Source organism: Schistosoma mansoni, chromosome 6, assembly GCF_000237925.1.
Source record: "Schistosoma mansoni strain Puerto Rico chromosome 6, complete genome".
Classification (NCBI taxonomy): Eukaryota; Metazoa; Platyhelminthes; class Trematoda; order Strigeidida; family Schistosomatidae; genus Schistosoma; species Schistosoma mansoni.
The window spans coordinates 14337005-14357990 of record NC_031500.1 but is presented as its reverse complement, the minus strand read 5'-3'; the positions used below and the strand labels follow the sequence as shown (position 1 = coordinate 14357990).

The 20986-nt window shown below is 35.8% G+C and overlaps 2 protein-coding genes across 2 annotated transcripts in view; one reads left to right on the top strand and one right to left on the bottom strand.

Annotated features, from left to right (window-relative positions):
• Window positions 1-1227: 1227 nt before the first annotated feature.
• On the top strand, window positions 1228-1530 carry Smp_051050 (hypothetical protein; the record flags this gene model as incomplete). The annotated part of the gene is made up of 1 exon (XM_018798354.1): window positions 1228-1530. The coding sequence occupies one exon, from the start codon at window positions 1228-1230 to the stop codon at window positions 1528-1530; it is 303 nt and encodes a 100-aa protein (XP_018653304.1).
• Window positions 1531-9923: 8393 nt separating this feature from the next.
• Smp_149400 (putative pc3-like endoprotease variant B) overlaps window positions 9924-20986 on the bottom strand; it is a gene marked incomplete at both ends in the record, with an annotated part of 35739 nt that continues 24676 nt past the window's right edge. The window contains 4 exons of the mRNA XM_018798352.1: window positions 9924-10205; window positions 11511-11560; window positions 15253-15500; window positions 17419-17519. Coding sequence (XP_018653303.1) covers window positions 9924-10205; window positions 11511-11560; window positions 15253-15500; window positions 17419-17519 — 681 coding nt within the window. The remainder of the gene's footprint in view (window positions 10206-11510; window positions 11561-15252; window positions 15501-17418; window positions 17520-20986) is intronic.

The window sequence follows — 20986 nt, the reverse complement described above, 5'->3', positions numbered from 1 at the left end:
TTACTAGTATATTTACGTAATCACCCCCTTTGTGTTATACAGTCTTCAAAGCAGTCATAGTGCTTTAATACATCGAAGGGGTAATCCACGTTAGATGCTTCGAAGTTAGCTGGTTCGTCACACCGTTCCCGTCTAACTCCAATCATTCGACATAGATAATCAACTTTGGTGGTCTGCAGCTGTCAACTTATCGGTTAAGACAAATTTGAGACCTGTCCGAAATTACATAAGGTAATAGAAATTCCGTGATTAATAGTTTTTTGTACACTATACTCAAACTAAGCATATCATATCAGCATTAAAGAAAGGACAAGCTAACTCAAAAGTATTTCTCGTCAGCTACGACATAGTTTTTGTACAAATGTACGTAAACTTAGTGCATCGGGATCGAATACTTTTCATCAGTATGTAAATGGTGGTAGTAATCAGAATTCATCCAAAGAACATGCACCTTCCAACTCCACCACAAACTTGGCAAATTAACCGACGTCCGTCATCTGTGTATGCTCCATTTCGAATGAATTTATCCATAAGGCTGTAGCGGTGAATAAATCCCCAAAATCAATAGCTCTGTAAGTGTTCGACGTTTGATGTTGACCACATTAGTTTTAATGGACCCACCTAGCTGAAGGCGCTCGGTCATGCATCTGCACCGGATCACGAGCGGGAACGCCTAAGTATTGCCACTGCCAATCTAGATTTTGGGTTCGTGCAAAAAATGATCAGCTAATGGTCACTGTAATTAAAATTGTGCACAACCACCATTGCCCAGAAAGATATGTTTCCGTAGATACTTCGAGACGACATTTGTCGTCGTGTTAACTATTATACCTAACACCAACGCGTGGCATTCGACATCTGGTTTCCTGGAAATTCCACAAGCAGCTTACCGAGGTCGATGTTGCCAAAATGAGGTCAGAGTTGCATCCAGGTTACTAAACATGCAGGCTAGTTATTGAGTTGAGACATTAAAAAATATCAACGGGATTTTACAGCGCTTCCAAACAAACACGGAAGTATCCGAGGGACATGGGAATATTTCTACGATTTGTTCCAGTAACAGGGAGCAAATAGCTATCTGACGCGCGTTTCCAGTGGTGGTGTGTAGTGCCTCGACTCACCTGACCTAAAACGTTGGGTGAGTAACGAATAATAACAACCTTGTTTCTGAACTTCCCACTGTTCCAGCTAGTTGTTATTGATAGTCTTAGGCAAGGTTAAGCCGTCATGTATGCTCTTTGCAAGCAAAAACGACTCGAATGTGCTGTAAGGCTGCTCAAGTACTTTAAAGACTTAACGTGTGATACGTATAATACATGGACCTTTGTTATGGATTCGGCAGCGACTAAAATTTCCGCGCTACTCTCTACGCATAGTCATACCGACATAGTGCCGTATTCGTTCCATTTTCCAGGGGCACTTTTCAGGAAGATAAGCATCAGCTGTACAAATCATTTGGTCATGTTCATAAATCCCGATGTTTGCAAACGCTTGAAACACCTGGTAAAAACTAGGCGATCTGACTTATAATCCATTATATTCAAATCTGCTCAGATGTGCGAGCGCCTGAAAACCCATTTCTCATAGGCCTGCGGATACATAAGAAATAACTGGACTGACTGGAAGTCAATGTGTGTTCGCTGTTATTAGCTTTACCACCAAACCACCCAGCTCAGTGAACAAAACTCCATCGAAATCATCCACCTGAGCTACAAATCTTCTCCACCACATGTACTAAGCCTGGGCAACCACACAAACAACCGTATGGAAAATGCACATAAATACTTAAAAGAATATCTCCGGAGAGGTGATCCTCTTCTGTTGACGTTCTGGAAAGTCCGGAGTACGACAGACGATGATCTACATTTGCGTCTGTATGACACAACGTTCCCCGAAGCTTAAGGTAAGAAAAATAGTTAAAAGTACCATTAAATTCAGGTTCCAAGATCACTCCAAGCTCTTGTGAATGAGTTTACAGCTACCACAGCTAAGATAGTAGTTGTCAATTATAAACGATTTGGGAGAATGAGACACGAAGTACTAGCAGGAAAATGCATCTTGTGTTATGACGAAGATAATATGTGAAGTTGTTACTTCGTATTCAATGTGTGTTTGTGAACGTTTAAATGAGTATATGTTGCAGTGTGGTCATATTTTGCATGCACATTCTAAAGATCTAATTCGTGGATGTAAGTGTGCATTCATGGGTTATAATAACCAACCAATTCGACATAGCAAACATCTAACAAGGAACTACATAACCGACTTGGTTCCCTGTGCGTTGAATAGCATGTCAAACTACACGGAGGGTGGAGATCTGCCGGAGGAGTTCGCTAATAACTGTCACTCAATCCGTGCTTTTAGTAAACCTTTGGTCGGAAAACCCATCCGTCCGTACTTCGGAGCATCCAAAGAGATATACAGAAGTTACGGGTTCAAACGGTAGTAACAAAAAAGCTACATTGTGCCGATTGACCATAGCTATGCTCCTTGATAGCAAGACGTTTGATATTGCAATTTTTCTTCAGTTTTACATAGATTATTCTTACAGCGTCACGACAGGAAGAGTGTACTTTGCAGTTTTGTGTTACTATTTGACTGGGAAACGTTGGGATGATTGTCGGATGGTGTTACGTTTTCGTTTTCTGTCGTAATAATCCGAATGATTTTAATGATTTACGTGTGTAATACAAGGATTTGTCAATAAGCAGGCTGTTATTTCAGTTATCACTGAATCACTGATGCCTCATTTAGGAATGTATGTATACTTAACAAACGGAAGAAAAATATCGGTAAATTGTGACAAAATATTTCCATGAGTCCCTGAGGATATACCACGTTTTCCCTTGAATGACTTCGAGTAGGTTTCTTGGACTACTCTATCTGTAAATGAATTCCAGGACTCAGCTTTTTGTAAAGAGTATAAGGTATGTCTGCAGTGTAGTTTACTGTGTTGTGCCTCTGATTTCTGAATATTCTCTCTTTGGATTTCTTTTGTGATCGGGATTAGGTGACTATTCTCGGGGGTGTCAAACAATGTCTATGATGATTCAATTCATTATAAGGTCACCCCTGAATCTATTAACTCACGTCAATACATATCATTGAGAGAAAATATCGAAATTGTAGGTCCCACTCGTGACATCTCCCAAATTGACTACTTTACGCTTTTGGTCGTTGTTAAAAGTAAACTCATAGTTTACCCCTTTGGGGGTAGCATGAGAATTGTAGTTATTTAGATGCTACAGTTTCCAATACACCAATTCAGCTCTTAGGTTTGCCTTTGAGACTCCCTTTAAGCCGTATGTGAGTCTCTCATCGGTTTATATTGCATGTGGTGATTAAAATAACAAAATATTGTCGTGTTAAGAGCTCTGTGGCATAACCTTAGTCGCTGGTCGGGGTATCCATCAAAAACTAACAACTAGGAGACTCTGGCCTTGACTTTTCAAAAAAAGGTTGGATCGCCCTTCCCATTTGGAGGTATATTTATCCATTAGCTTGATCTAACAGTTAAACCTGTCCTCTGTTAGCCTCTTTATGCATTAATTTCTTGCTTGTTTAAACTGCCTATATGTGTTTTCATCACAGGTTCATTTGTATCCTAACTTGTAACAATGTTTTAAAGTTAGGCATTCGAAGGGTGCGATTCCCTATCCCTTTAGGTTGCATGTAACGTTTAAAGACTTTTGTGGGACGAACTAATTTGTAGGCTATTAGATCGTGTGAAGTGAGAAACTCCAGTAAGCAACTTCATCAAGTTGAAGTGCTTTGTTCATATTCTGTATATTTTCTTTTAAAGCAGAAACATCTAGACGCATGAAGTTCAAACACCTATCAACAGGATATTTGATCTCAGTTTTGGTAATGAAATTGATGGATATGGAGAAGTAACGGGTTTTACCAAGGGAGCTAAGATTGAGAAGTTTTCAATGAAGAACTCTTTGTTTATGAACATACGTTCGACATGTGATGGTAACTGACCGTTTCCCTACTTACTTGCTAAGTTAATATTTCTGAAAAAAATCCTAGTACTCAAAATATCATAACATGGCGTTAGTATAATCATTATCTTCGTTGTGCATGTGTTCAGTGAAGGTGACTTTGTGAAGATTGACGTATGTCTGAAGATTAGGATGTGAGTGTATCATAAACAGTTAAAAAAGAGTGACAGCTTCAGTATGCAATTGTTGTACTCAGTGTCAGCATTGAGCTCTCTGTAGATGACTCCAACTAAAGGTCCTAAAGTGTAACACAATCTTAATGAGCATCATTTAAACTAATGAAGATGGATTGAAACTTGAGTATAAACTTGATTTTTCTCCAAGCAAGAGAGTGAGTATATGATAGCAGAGCCTCCCAGTCTGGCTTCTTTGTCGCTTTGAAACAAGGACATACCGACTGTTTCTAGCTGTTTAGTCATGTTTTCAGGTGTCTATGCTTCACATATTCTTGTAAAATATGTATTACTGGCATTGCTTAGTTTGAGAAACCTGTCCATTTATCTCGGTGAATTGGTTGTGTACGTATGCAATCACTTAATGTTTTCGATTAGATGCCCATGAGAATTTTATTTTGGTCAATTCGAATGTGCGTAATATGAATGTAAGAAAAAACCGAAGGCAAGGATTTTCCAAGTGTATAGAACGAGTCATCACTATGTTTAATACGTATTCCTGCAAATCTACAATTACATTAAACAGTGAAAAAGGTTATCCTAAAACGGTTTAACAGCTTGTAAATCGAAGCATTGTACTCACAACGCAAACGTGGTGTATAGAATCCATGTCTGACCACCCCTTAAACGTGAATAAATACGTTTACTCTCAACCCGATAGATGTCATGGGATGAAAGGCAGTACAATTATCGACATCCGTTCGGACATTTAAGGATGTAAATTTGTGAGCGAGCGTCGTGATGTTAAAGATGACTACACCTCAGCTATCGTAAACTGCGGATCAAAAAGTCACCTACTGATGGGATGTGCATACTGAATATTCAATGTGGATATTAACCTTGGCAGATTACCAACAAACATATTCTTCATTCTTTCCTCCAAACTACACACGTTTAATATAACTAGGAGAGACTTTAATCTGCTAGACATTGTATCGAATTCGACTTCCATGCCAGAACAATATAACAAGTTGGTTGAAGTACGAGAACTATGTGGATGGGCCCGGCTGGTACGAAAGATGACTTTGAGGAATAATAACTTGACTTGATACCTACAATCAACTTCGGCTCCATCGCGGAACACCTCAGCCATGAACGTTTTATGAGCTATTTTAAAGTTGCATCGAGTATATTTTATTCTCCATATACTATATTATTGAACTATAAATCTACTATGGAGTACCAGAGAATGCAGTCTAGACAACAAACATGGAAGCTAACGAAACTCCTATTACCATGGGAATCATTTATTACAACAAACAACATTGACACTGTGCTTTTAAACTTACACCTCTTGTTGACGTACTGCGTTGACTGCACTGCTCAGAATATCGACCACGTTATTTATGACACTAATAGGAGCCAAAATACTTCTAAAACACTCAAGATAAACCCAAGAAAATTAGAGCAACGCTACCATAAGCATCGAAACTTGTGTGCGTTTCAGAACATACCAAACCTAATTGACAGAATTGACTCATCTGGACTCAAGTTTATTTTAACTATGTAGAATGACATTTCCGGTAGCAAGAACCCAGACTTATAAATAGTTCGGCTTCTCAAATCTCACGTGAAATCGAATCCTCCCAGCATAATTGAGTTCTTCATAACTAATGGTAGCACTGTAGGTGACCCTGGTACTATTTGTGGGCAATTCAGCCACCGACTCTTGTGATTCCAAAACACGGAAACTAAAACCTCTATCAGTGCCTTTCAAATATTGACAACTAGGCGTCCATCCACAAGATCTTATATACTAGGTAGCCATGTAGGGTTAGTGCCTAGTTCGGCATTAAGTACATTTTTATCCTCTACTAAAACGATAGACCTAGTTCCCGAATTGTAAATTTGCTACAATGTGACTACCTGACCATTAAGACCTTACGCGAAGGTCACGTCTTCGCATGTATTGACTTGTACTATCATGATAGTCAGTGATGTGGTACTTAATACTTCTGAAGAATATTACTGGGCTAACGATGGAATAATTTATTTGATATGCAAGGGAGAAATTCACATGGAGTGACCACATCTGTATGGCCGAGCCATGCCACTCTGATCAAGTATTTCTTCATTCACCATTCCTGACTTTTTCTATGTGTTAAGTGTTGAATTCAAAATTTCGTAGTCATCGTATGTTCTGCTTCGAGGATCTTGTAGTTGAGAACCAATAATATACGGTCAGTTATATGATGTTTGCTACCAGTTTGACCGCTGACCGTTTCACATGTGCTATGAATTGGTGTTTCACTGGCGGAGATTTCAACCGTATCATCTGAGTCATCATCAGAACAACTGTTCATGATAAGGTCTCCTAGATTATGAATTTCAAGAGACTAGTCGATTTTAACAATGGTGGTATATTTGTAAATTCAGAAATTCCTTCAGAATAATACTTGGTTTTATGATCTTCAGGATTATGATGCGTTCAGGATATTGATGTTAGTGGTCAATAATTTGCCTTTCCTGCCCCTCTCTGACACAATGTTCTGTCCGAAAGAATCTTAACATCTCTGAAAATCCGTTCCCTCTGATGGTATTTGAGAAACTCAGAAGCCCACTCACATATTCGGATGCGTTAAATTTAAACATTATCAGTGGACGCATATCAAGGTTACATTTTTGGCCTTGTGTATATACATGATACGTGTGTCATATTTCTAGCTTTAAGCAAATTAGTCTTCATAAATTTTACGATGTGTGTGCCGGTACATAAAACACGATTGGATATCTGGATCGTCTTAGTCTTTCGAACACCTCTTAGTGTTCTTTTCCTACGTTAGACTGGAAGCCTAGAAACAGGAGCTTACAAAATTTTCCGAGGAATTATTGGAAAGTGATTATTAGCAGAGTGATTAAAGAATGCTGAAATAGAAACAGATGGGCAAAGGTTCAAGCAGAGGGCACAAAGTAATTCTGAAATTTAGACATATGTTTGAGATAAATATAAGGATATAGTAATCATTAGTGAAAATGACAAATACAAAAGGGGGAAGTAGAAGGAAAATCGTAAAATTGATGCACTATGTGGAAATGCTTAGATGTAGAACAGAACAAAAATATCCACATTTCAAGTTTTAATTTGGAGATTTTATGGAAGGACATACATATCAAAGCAATCTTGAATTGTCTATATTCGGGATCAAACTTTGTGGTATATGAGGTCCCACAACTTCTACTTGTAAAGATCTCAGTCTATGAATTTCATGTAACATTTGTTCTACTTCATTAAGTAAGATTATGATTTTCGAACATAACTAACTAAGGATAATATAGATGGGTTTGTTATATCTATATAGTAGAGCATTAACTTCTTACTGGCTGAATATCTGTCACTCACAGTGAACCTAATCTTATCCATCTTTTAGTACATTGTTTATGGTATATAAATCACATTATATCTAATCAACAATGATACAGTTATATCTCGCATTACTAATTATTACCACATAGTTTTAGCTTCATTCACTATCTCCTATCTTTATGACAAAATACAATTAATGAATTGAAATATTCAGGTCGAATTTTCCAAAGAAATGTTGAATAGTTCGAATATGAATTATATGTGAAACGATGCTATGTCCTAATCAATTGACTCATGATCTCATCTATAAAATGATTTTATATGTCTAAGATAAGAAGAATTCATTTTAAGTAATAAATTATATTTAAAAATTAATCTCTCTCTATATATATTAATTGATATGTATGGGAATAATGGTGCAAATTATGTATGCAACAAAATAATAAAAAAAAATTTCACAACCATTAGGGTTCAATTAGTCTTTTGAAAATTACCTGTAATAAAATTAAAGAAAACAAAAAAGAGGAAAATGTGAATGAAGTAACCATCACATCACATCATGAGTCAATTAGAGCTAGACCACTATGGAAAACCCGTAAGCACTGGACGACTGTTTCGTCCTAGTGTGGGACTCCTCAGCAATACGCATCCACGACCCCGCCCACGGGATTCAAACCCAGATCATATCGATCGCACGCGTGAATGCTTAACCTTTAGATTACTAAGCCGGCATCCAAGGGTGTTAATGTCTAACTTCAATCAATCAACTAAAATCTCCAGCCCTTCTGATATATATATATATATATATATATATATATATATAATTTTCACACTAAATTAATTGTACCCATTGAAAATTACTCAATACATCTAGAACTCTATCACAATATGAAGACATATTTCATAGACTGGCTGACATCATAAAATAGTATTGAGCTTATAGTTGTTATGAATAGTTAATGATCAGTTTCAATCCCCTATGAAATTATGGGTCAACACGATAAAGGTTGAAGTGTCTTTGCTTCGTTAATCAATCACCGTTGTAACCGTTATTATATAAATCTCAACGATGCTTAAAATAAGAAGGCTATAAGAAGCGACAACTACAGTTTATTAGCGGATAGCTCAGACAACAAAGCTATAAGCACATTGAACGAATTTGAAGCACAGAGGCTAATATGTATGCGAGTAAACACAGAGGCAATTTTATAGTCAAATCGAATAAGACGCAGCTAGGCAAGAAAAAGGCTAATAATAGGATTCGAGTACATATATACATAAGGAAGAGAATAATTCACCGAGTTACACCTGTGCTAGAGAGAGACTTACATAGTCTGTCATGTGATTAAGACTAAATGTTTATACAGATATGATAATGATCATAATGGTACAAAGAAATATGCGAATCGTTACTGTCCCATTAACATTGTCTGTTAAGTAAGTTGATTAAAGGACTTAACCAAGATTAACCATGATTGAAATTGATTGTAGAATAGTTGCTTTAATATACTTTAACCAAGAATGAAATATCTAGTCAGTATACTCTACAACTTTAAATAATTCTTCATTTGAATTTCGGATTTAAACAACAATTATCTTCATAAGGGTTTTTTTTTGGAAATTTCTAGTAATTTTTATATATAGTTGAAATCATGAGTCAATTGAAGTTAGACCACCGTGGAAAAACTGGAAGCACTGGTTGAAGTTAGACATTAACACCATTGCATGCCTGTTCAGTGGTCTATCGGTTAAGTGCTTGCGCGCGAGACTGGTAGGCCGTGGGTTCAAATCTCACGAGGCGGGATCGTGGATGCGCACTGCTGAGGAGTCCCATAATAGGACGAAACGGCCGTCCAGTGCTTTCAGGTTTTCACTGGTGGTCTCGCCTCAATTGACTCATGATTTCAACTATATATAAAAATTATCTTCATAACCATAATAAAATTATAAATGAAACCAAAATATTAAAACTATTAGAAAAAACAATGTCGGATTAACAAACTACATTAAATTTGATTCTGTATATTATGTTCAATGGTGAATGAATGAAATGTCAACTTCGCTTGATTAGTTTAACATTTTTCGTTTTTAAAAGTTTCGTGGCAAACATACCTGTGATTAAGCTTTGAAAATTACATCATTCTATTGAAGTTAGGTGGAAAATCATTGAAAACTGGGATGTAAAAGACAATGACTTCGTCCTTTGATGAAACTTATTAGCAATATATATTCACAACCCTACCGGGGAACGAACCTAGAACCTTCGGTCTCTCATGCACTAGCACTTATGAAGAGTTCCGTACTAAGAAGAAACGTCTCTCCAATACCTACTTGTTTTAATTAGTTATATAACTAAAATCAATGAGTAACAAAGTCTATGAAAAGTTGGTAACCCTCAGAAAACTCCTGTAAGTAACAGTGAATAACAAAAAAAATTACTTACTAAAATATTGATTTAGAAAGTGAAAATGATAAATCTCTTTGTTCTATAAATGTATTTTTAATTTCTTCTGCTTGTAATTCATGTCCAGAATGAGTGGCCAAAGCTGTTTTACCAACAGTTGTCAATAATGGTTCTAGTAAGTTTTTATTCATAGTAAATCCATTATCATTTTTAGATGTTCCACGAATTGTTAGCTGAACACTTGTGATGAAACCATTGATATTGTTATGATTATTATTACCAGTGGATTGTTTTGGTTCGCATTGTCCATGATCATGAATCTAAATGAATAGGAATAAACGAATATAGATGAATTTGTTAGACTTTTTTTCTAGGAGTCTATTCAACATTGAACTACTCAACAGTCCCCTTTCACGACCCCGCACTCGGGAATCGAACCCAGGACCATCGGTCTCGCTCGCGGATGCTGGGTTCACATCCAACGTTGTAATGTTTAACTTCAATCAATCCACGATCGAGAGTCCTGGGTTCAAGTGTGAGTTCGTGGATGCGTACTGATGAGAAGTCCAAAAGTAGGACGAAATGGCCGCTCACTGCTTCCAAATATCCAATAGTGATCTGTCACTTATTGAGTCTCAACAGCCCTATATTGACGGAAATCATGAGTATTCGCAAAAATAACATCTTACTTCAAGATTCCTTGAACAGCCAAACAAAAGAAAATATGCTTAACATTTCATAAAGTTTCTTTTGATTGTTTGTATACACATATGGAAGATATATGTGAAAATGTGTTAAAGTACTATGAAATTAAATTGTTTACTACTACTACTACTATTACTACTACTACTACTACTACTACTACTACTACTAATACTACTACTACTAACTTGTGTATTCTTGAACGTGTTTCTAACTAAAGGTTATACAGATTCTAAACTTAATGAAAACGCACTTCATTTAATTCCGAGTATTTTATTAACTTAATTTATGCTTATATGTATGGTTATTGTATTTTTCATAGTTGAAAGCGTGAGTCAATTGAAGCTAGACCACCAGGGAAAACCTGAAAGCACTGGACAGCCGTTTCGTCCTACTGTTGAACTCCTCAGCAGTGCGCATCCACGGCCTCGCCTCGCGAGATTCGAACCCAGGACCTACCAATCTCGCGCGCGAGCACTTAACCGATAGACCACTGAGCCAGCATCCGATAGTGTTCATGTCTAGCTCACCCTTTTAACTATTAAAATACTAAATCTCCACAAAAACCCCTTCTGATAACATTGTATTTTTATTTTGTCTTGTAAAAGTAATTTGCCTAAATACTTTATGTAGAGAATTCTATATTGAAACATATATTGAATGAAGTCATTAATAATAATGATAATACTTATATATTAACAATAATAATGACAATAATATTTATTTAAATGTACCTTTAACTTCCATAAACCAGCGGCTATTTCACCCCAATGTACCACTGATGTAAATATCATTGATCCTTCACCTGTATACGTATCTAATTTTCGTTGACCTAATATTAATGCATCAGTATTGGATGGACTAATTAAATGCATTTCTAAACTTCCACGACATGAATGTTTCCATTTTATATGAAGAATAACTTGTTCAACCATATCAACTTGACATGGTGTATTTTCAGCAATATTCTGTGCTAATGAATATTGAGTAAGTCCAGATAAATCAGTTATATTGAAATAGATTACGGTGTCGGATTTAGATTTAAGTGGCCTTTTTAATATAAAAAAAGGGGGGGAACAGACATACTAATAAATTAATTGAAATTATAGATCAGAAGGGGTTTTGCGGAGAATTTAGTATTTTCATAGTTGAAAAATCATGAGTCACTTGAAGCTAGACCACTATGGAAAACCTGGAAGCACTGGACAGCTGTTTCGTCCTATTATGGGACTCCTCACTGAAGACAATTGGTGAATGGTTGCTCAAAATCGTGGATTGGTGGAAGTTAGACATTAACACTGTTGGATGCCGGCCTGCTCAGTGGTCTATCGGTTAAGTGCTCGCGCGCGAGACTGGTAGGTCCTGGGTTCGAATCTTACGAGTCGGGATCGTGGATGCGCGCTGCTGAGGAGTCCCATAATAGGACGAAACGGCCGTTCAGTGCTTTCGGGTTTTCCATGGTGGTCTAGCTTCAATTGACTCATGATTTCAATTATGAAAATAATTAAAATTAGATAAGTTGGTTAACGCAATAAACTAAAAAGACAATTTTATAGGGTTTTGTATTTTTCTATCATTAATATTCAAGTCCTAATTGTGATGTGTTCGTTAACTTATATATATCCTGAATGAAGTGAAGGTATATCCAACAAATACTCAGTAGTACTTATCATGGATTCCACTACTAGTCATAATTGAAATATATTAGAAGTTGGTTAACTTTACAATATTACAGTCCACCAGGGTGCGTGGTACTTGCGTTGTTGCGCCACAGGATTGAGCTGTACTGCTTGGGTTAAGCCTGGGCAGCGTCTGACTCTCCTGTTAAGCGGGATTGAGCTGTACTGTTTGGGTTGTTGCGTGAAAGTCTGGATAGTGTCTGGTTCTCCTGAAAACCAGTGCAAAATTACCCTGGCCTATAAGGGTATATTATATAACTGTGAAGCCCCCAAATGTCCTGGTATGGCCGAGAGTGGGGAAAAACATCTCTCCCTCTCGAAATACTCTCACATGGCCAAGCGTATATAGCCTCTACCAGGGAAGTCCTACTCTGAAGTTTTTATTCTGAGTCATTGGATTCTATTCTAAACTCAGTTTTTATGAGGATATAACACGTGGTGAAAGTCAAGAGCGCTATTGGTTTCAATATGTTAAGAAATTTAGTATGGACTGGTGTCTTAACTATGGATGAAATAGCTGTTTCTTACTTTTTAAACTTCTAATAATCCTTCATATGATATAATATTGTGTTAAATACCACCTTCAAATGGAATATCAAAATCCTAGCCTAGCTATTTATAGAATCTGTTTCAGTATTAAACACTGAAAGAGATTCAACTTGAGACTATGCTTATAATCTTTGTAGTGTCTTACTTTCAGATAAACTAACTATTTTTAGTTTAGATAAATTACTGAGGTGGACATCAGATTTTAATAGTAACATACAGGAGTAATTCGTTTATTTTTCCACCTATCACTCGTATAAAGGATTGCCCAGGACGAGGTTGGATGGAGAATGCTCGTGAGCGGCCTATGCTCCTCCACAAGGGGTAACAAGCGTAAATAAGTAAGTAAGTATCACTCGTATGAATAGATTATACATTCATACTTGGATCTTCTTAGAAATATAATCAATCTAAAAACAGTCGGAGCAAATGAGTGATTGGCAATTATTTGTGGTGAATAGATCTATAAAACTGTAGACTACCACTCTTTTGTGTCATAAGTCATTCAAATTCTATTGTGATATTTTTGAAACTATGATACTTGCTTCTTAAGATTATCAGTAAAACAAAAGATTTTGGCAATGTAATCCAGGTTATTTGTAAGTGAATAATTAAACCATATTTATGCAGCATCAGCTTAATCATGAAACACTTGATATACTAGATTTTTAGTTCACTTCAAAACATTTAGGACCTTGGAAATCTTCGACTCTGAACAATTTTGCAAAGTAGCTAACACTTGGATGTTGATTTCAAAGTAGTTTTGTAAATAGATTAAGTTAACTGTTTATATGTTAGTAAATAAACTTGAAATACCGAAATGGGATAAAAGGAATGAAGAACTTAGCAAGAGTTTCTATGTTTGATCAGTTCAATTAGGTAAAAGTATGAGTAGACTGAACTTTGAACAATTCTTAAGGAGCTGACTCATATAAATAACAATGGACATTTAACAATTAACTGAGATTACAATGAACTAAAAAAAGTGCGTAAGTATTGAAATCTATATTTTAGTGTATTATGTATCATGTGTCCTGGGCCTTCCGTTCTATTTCTATCCAACTTTTGTTTATTCTTCTCATATCTGTCTCCATTTCTCGGTGTAATGTGTTCTTTGGTCTTCTTCTTCTCCTTTGAACTTCAGGATTCCATGTGAGGGCTTGCCTTGTGACACAGTTGGGTGATTTCCTCAATGTGTGTCCTATCCACTTCCAGCGGTTCTTCCTGATTTCTTCCTCCGCTGAAATCTGGTTTCTTCTCTCCCACAGTAGGTTGTTGCTTATAGTGTCTGGCCATTATTCTTTATAGACAACTGTTAATAAACACTTGTATCTTCTGGATAATGCCTTTCGTAGTTCTCCACGTCTCCGCCACATACAGTAGAACTGTCTTCACATTTGTATTGAAAATTCTCACTTTGGTGTTGGTTGACAATTGTTTTGAGCTCCAGATGTTTTTCAGTTGTAAATATGTTGCTCTTGCTTTGCCGATCCTCGCCCTCACATCTGCATCAGATCCACCGTGTTCATCAATGATGCTGACCAGATATGTAAAGGTTTTCACATCCTCTAAAGCTTCTCCGGTAGGTGTAACTCGATTGGTGCATGCTGTATTGCATCGAAGAATCTTGCTTTTCCCTTTGTTTATATTGAGACCTACTGCCGCTGAGATTGCTGCTACACCGTGGTCATCTCCAGCATTTGTTGTTGCGTATGTGATAGAATAGCCAGATCACCTGCAAAGTCTAAATCGTCCAGCTATATCCCATCTGTCCATTGTACCCCATGCTTCCCTCAAGATGTTGACGTCTTCATGATCCAGTTGATCACCCGAAGAAAGAGAAAGGGTTTGAATTATATTTTCTGGTTAGCGTTTTTTAGCGAGTTAGTTTTCTACGTGATGGGGTTGCTAACCCCCATGCCCAACGCTCCTCCTTTATCCGGGCTAGGGACCGGTAGTTTCCCCCGGAGGAACTACAGGGGGAGTTCCATAGGATATTAAGTCATTAAGACTTCAATTACCTATCAAAGCCAATCAGTCTAAAAAAACGTGTCTGTGTGTGACTTACACACATTCATGTAACAATTAACTGATTCATTTGTTGGTTTTTCCTATAAAATTTCACTTATAACAATACTTAATATAAAATTATACTTTCTAATAACCATAACCCAGGTAATAAGCCAATTTATAATCATGTCATTGATTTTTCAAAAAAAAAAAAGAAACAGTAACCTAGGCAACAAACACCAACCTAGTCGCTAGGTAAGTTTTCTTACATTAATTCAATAAAAATAAAAAAAGACATAATAAACATTACAAAAAAAAGTTATCAATCACCAGCTTTGTGAATATTCCGATTTATATTGATGTATAATACTTTTTGAACATTGATCATCACATTGAAATAAATGTTGTACATTATCTGTTTTCTTTCTACCCTGTAAATTAGCCCAATTATCTGGTACATTATATAATTCATTTTTATAAATTAAAACACATAATGGTCCAATTAAATTCCATTTTTTTGCTAATTTAACTAAACGATAACAATCAATTGTACCATATCCAATATATGGATGATAAAATAATCCAGCACCATTAACTAACCAACCTTTATCAGTTGGATTAGGTATACGTGAACTCCATGGTAATAAATGTGATATATCACGCCATGTTAATTGAGGACTACGATATAATGAAAAAGAAAAAGAATGAGTAACATAGACTAACAATGTAATTATATATATTGTGTATGATATTCCATTAATTTAAAGGTAGATTAAATACGAAGAGAGGATTTGTAGCTCATGTGGATGATTTACATGGAGTTTTGTTCTCTATTGTTTACAATGACAGGTCAAAGGCTAACAATAACCATTCAAGATCGAGATCTACAGGACAAGCTGTGAGTTATATATGGAGGAATTCGAATACTTAACTTCTACCTGACGTTTGTGTTGATGATGTTATTCAGAAGGATAATGAAAGCTCCACGACCAAACCATCCAGCTTAGAGAACAAAACTCCACTCGAATATTTGGTCTATAACTTTTCATGCTGTTGAACTAAGTCATACAGATAGATATAGACTATCTGACAACGGTGACATATCTAAGAATCAGTGACAGTGTCATATGTACACTAGATCTTTGTCCTCCCTTAGATCTTGAGTTTTGAAACTATTTCATTATTTTTATTCCACAAATGGATTCTTCTTCCAGTTTTTCATACTGTCATTGCTACTGTTACTAGTTCATATCTCATCAGAAATGTAAAAGGGTTCATGTATCAGCACTACTCAGTCTGATTATCATAAGGTATTTATTAAGTCCAAAGTAATGTAATTTGTGATTAATAATATGACGTGTATTTTTCAAGTATTTAACTTGATATATTTCTACAGTATCTCTAGCTGAGTAGGTTTCTTCCTTGTGAAACTAGATGGATTACTAATTTGACTGGGAGAAGATAGAATGTTAACAGTTCAAAGTTTTTAAAATCAAGCATAGAAACTATGAATATCACATTAATAGAATCAAATACTTATAATGAAACATTAGTTTTCGTACTTAATAATATATGAATCGGTTTAAGTCAAACAAACATTGAAAGTCTAAAAGAAATGGATGACTGTTTCATCCAAGTACAGAATTCTTCACTAGTGCTTATTCACAACCTCACGTCATGATATCGAAACCGTTCCTCTCAGTTTCGTGCATGAACATGTGACCCTTAAATCACTGAGCCGAAATCTAATAGTGTCCAAGTCATACTTTAATCAAAATTATGATCTTACCCGTAAATTTTGAAGGTTTTCTTATGGATTAAGGACTGTTGTGAATAGTTGTAAACTGGCGTGAAACAAGCATTCAAGGTCTATTGATTTTTATCATATGTTTATGTAATGCCAAGGAATAAGACAACCAAAGGAAATATGGAAATAGAAATCACACTGTTATGCATAACAAACAACCGAATTCCAGGTCAACTTAGATTGTGGAGAAATTCGAATAACTTACTCCTTTTTGAGTGATGTGGTGATAAGATTGCGTGATAAAATAATGAAAACATCAGAACTAAACCACTAAGTCGATAGAATTTAAAATGCTTAAAACAATCACTCCTAACTGCAGATATTCTGTATAATATACTGTTTAAAAAACCATGAATAGTACTGACTTTAAATTCATTTAAATTTCACCCCATCGCACAAGCAAGTGGCTATCAGGACTCAGTGACCGAGTGGATAACGTGATGGCGTTTAAAGCGAAAGGTACTGGGTTTGAGTCGCGGAGTGAACATCAACTCTGAGATGCAAGTACATCCAGCTGACGAGTCTAAAATAGGACGAAACGCGCATCCTGAATTCCACTGCTAGCCACTATCCATCTTTGCTTACAGTACTGACTTTGTTCAGTTATTTATTAGTCTTGTTGGTTCCTTTCACGTGTAGTCTTTCTAGGGATATTGCCTGTCAGAAGCTCTGATAAAGGAAGAGGGTTAGTGATGTAGTTACCAAACCTACTCCATAAAATAACCTTGCCAAAAAGAACACCAATCACAATGATCATCTTTCCTTTTTCTGTTTTCTTTTACAACTTACTTTGCTTCTAATGCCAATGCTAGACATCCTGCGAACATTGGAGCAGCTGCTGAAGTACCCATAAAACTCTTCATACATTTATCATTTTCCATTGTAGTAGGCTATAAAATGAAATTTTTAAATTCGTCAATATATTACTACTAATAATTTGGCAGTGAAAATGATTTCAATACATTACATTAATAGTAATAATTCCAATTGGAGCTATTCTATGGTTACTACCAGTCCGAATTCCCGATAGACGAGGGGCGTCGGGTTCTGGATTATCAGCCGTATCCCATAAAAAAAGAATCTCACCAAAAATAAGTAGTTTGAAAGTTGTAGGGGTTTATATTATTGTTAAATGAATCAAACTTTCACATTTCTAAAGAAGAATCTAGAATGAATAAAATAACCTAAAAGAGATGTCCAACTAAGTTTGCTTTTACTACAAAATAAAAATACAATGAAAGGATCTAATTTCATTGTATCAGGACAATAAAAAGAAACTCATAGAAAAATTTGAGTCTAGTGAACCGATCTACTCATCAAAGTAGATGTACCGGTATAGTACGTACTAACTTAAAAAAGTGATTTTCACTTCGTTAACTGGTCTTTGATGAACCTATCAAATAAAGAAAGATATTTTAATTGTCACACGTCCATGTGCGGTTACTAGATGAAATGCTCTCATAATGCTAGACAAGTAAATTTATCCGAACCTTTTGCCTTGTTGGTTGAGTAAAGACTAGATAACTGGTAATCAGAAAATCCATTCTTGTACAATCAGTTGATACTGTATCATAATTTAATGTGTAAAGGTCATATTCCATGTCATTTATGAAACCCTAATCATGTAACACTTGGGTTCAATAACTTTCCAAAAAAATACATTGCAAGCTATAACGATCAACATGAATCAATCTAATTCATACATCCAAAATAAATTACAGTAGCTTTTTTCACTATCTTGATCATATATTTAATTGAAAGATTGGCAAAAGTAACTTTGCCATCTAGATATCTGATTCTTATGTACATAATGTTAACTAATCAGTCAACCTGTTCAAGTGTTCACAATACTATTCTGTAAGATGAACCTATTCATTCGCCCTTTTAACTATAAACGTGCAATAAAGTAAATTTATCATCGGCTTTTCGAACCTCACTTATTTACAGTTGTGCAAACTGACAAAGAAAAAATCAATAAGAAGAACTGTTCCCGTGCATTTAGTCAATTAGCAGTCATCTAACTGATAACAAGGTAGTTTTTAAGTAGTATTCACTCAAATTGTTCTATATTTCAAGAGTTTGTATTTTATACATTGATATAGTCATAGAAATAGAAATAAACATACCTAACTCTTGTGATTAAAAGAATAATTTTATGATCTTCATCAGTCTGATCATTTACATAATTCTATGCATATATTTACATTATTTTATTTTATTTAAACACAAATATTGGTACAAGGAAGCACCAGATACATATTTGATTTGTGTGAGGGCTATGATACTGCCCAGGTGCCAAAACAGGTGGTTTTCTTAGTGGACTACACCCGGAGACTTTGACCTAAAGGTCTAACCCACAAGGCAGTGGAGCATAGTGAGGAGATACAGTCCCATGGTAGACGGTGACCAACGATTGGTTCATACGCCATTTGTTCTCTCAGGATACTGAAACCCATGTTCACCATCGGTTTGGAGTCAGGGTTCCCCAACTCCCCTAGGTGGACTTTCCGTGTCCACCAACCCAGTTAAAGCGCCAGACATTTGCTTTCGTCCTCTCAATTTCGTAAACAACAATAATGCCACGAGAAGCCAGTGAGTAGGACTTCCATGGCAAAGGCTATATACGCGTGGTCATGTGAGAGCATTTCAAGAGGAAGAGCAGACTCTCCCCACTCGCAGCCATACCAGGGCATTTGGAGGCAATACTTACATTCTACGTTCCTTTTGTTATACGTACACGAACAGTTTCATTAAATAAACGATTAGTTAATTTATTTGTTCGTCGTTTCATTAACAACCTACTATCATTTTTTTTCTATATAGTACTAACATATAATACACACTGTATTATTTAATTACCTATCAGAGAACTAAACTCCATCAAAATCACCCACCTGAGCTACAAATCTTCTTCACCACCTATCATCTAATTTTTATAAACTGTACATTCAAATGTAATAAACATATTTATTATTAATACAGAGTCCTTAAAAGGATCAATTTGGAAAGAAGAAGAAGAAGAAGTACCTCTACACTCAATATTGGATTCACATAACTTACAAATGTGAATCAATATATTGTTGATCAATAAAGTGACTATCATTCAGTTAACCAAGAAGCATGGAAAAAAAGAAGGATTCAATAACTTGTACGATTATGTATATATATGTATATGTATATATTGATGGTTTGAATTAGTAACCTTTACTATTCATTATAGTCCATTAATTGAAACTTTAATTCATAATATGAGCTCATTTGAAATTCAACAATATCACCCAGAAATCATCCATCATATATTAAAGTATGATCTAAATATCCACTTAAATATGTATCAAATATTTAGGTCTTTTATTCAATGGTTAGTTGCTAATGGTAAGAATTTCTTATGTCACCTATGATATACAATAAAGTTTGATGAATTCGTTATTCATTTTAAAAATAGTAATAATAGTAGTAGTAATAATAATAATAATAATAATAGTAACAATAGTAATAATAGTAAACAGTTTACATTGGGCAAGTTTTAATTTCTTTTCGACAGGCAAGCAAAGAACAAACTAGAAATAACTGGAATAAATGCATTTGGTAACAGGTGCGTACATAAATCTACAATTTATAGTTTAAATCACCAAGGGAAGGGTGCTTTTTCACGGAGAGCTCTCGAACCAAATTTGTTCCATTCGGCTGGTGTAATCCACAAGTCATTTATCAAGTCAGAAGTTAGAAGCAACCTAGCACCAGACCATGAGAGGTCTCCAGGCTCAGAGTGATGAATGATTTCAACTGTTGGTATGTGGCTTGATACGGTTGTTGCTGCTTGCTTCTCCCGTGCTATTGCGATTAGCTGCTCAGTCAACCATCTTTCCATTATTTGATTATTAACACCAGCTACCCCTCCACCAGTGAGGATAATACATCCCAACAAACGTCGACGTAGTTCGTCACTTACGGAGTTTGAACTTTGCGAAGGCTTTCCGGGTGCAAGACCAGAGGCTTGAACAGTAACTTCTGGTCCTACCTGAGAACCAACTAAGTTTGCACACTGATTGATACTCCACCAAACTGCCTCTGGAAGAGATTCGAAGGAGTTAGGTTTTTGTGGAAGAGGGTTGCTTACTGGAGCCACCTATAGAGAAAATACGGTGAAAAATGCTTAAACAACTATTAAATACAAGCTCCACTGATTAACTTTGTAAGAAAAATTATGTGAAACTTACATCAATCAGTAGAACTACTTGAAAGTCAATAATTTCAATAGGAAAAGTTAGTTTGAATAAAATTCATCAGTAACTGATGTCAGGTCAGGAACTAAGGTTCAATGGTCCACACAATTATGGATCCAAACCACATTCAA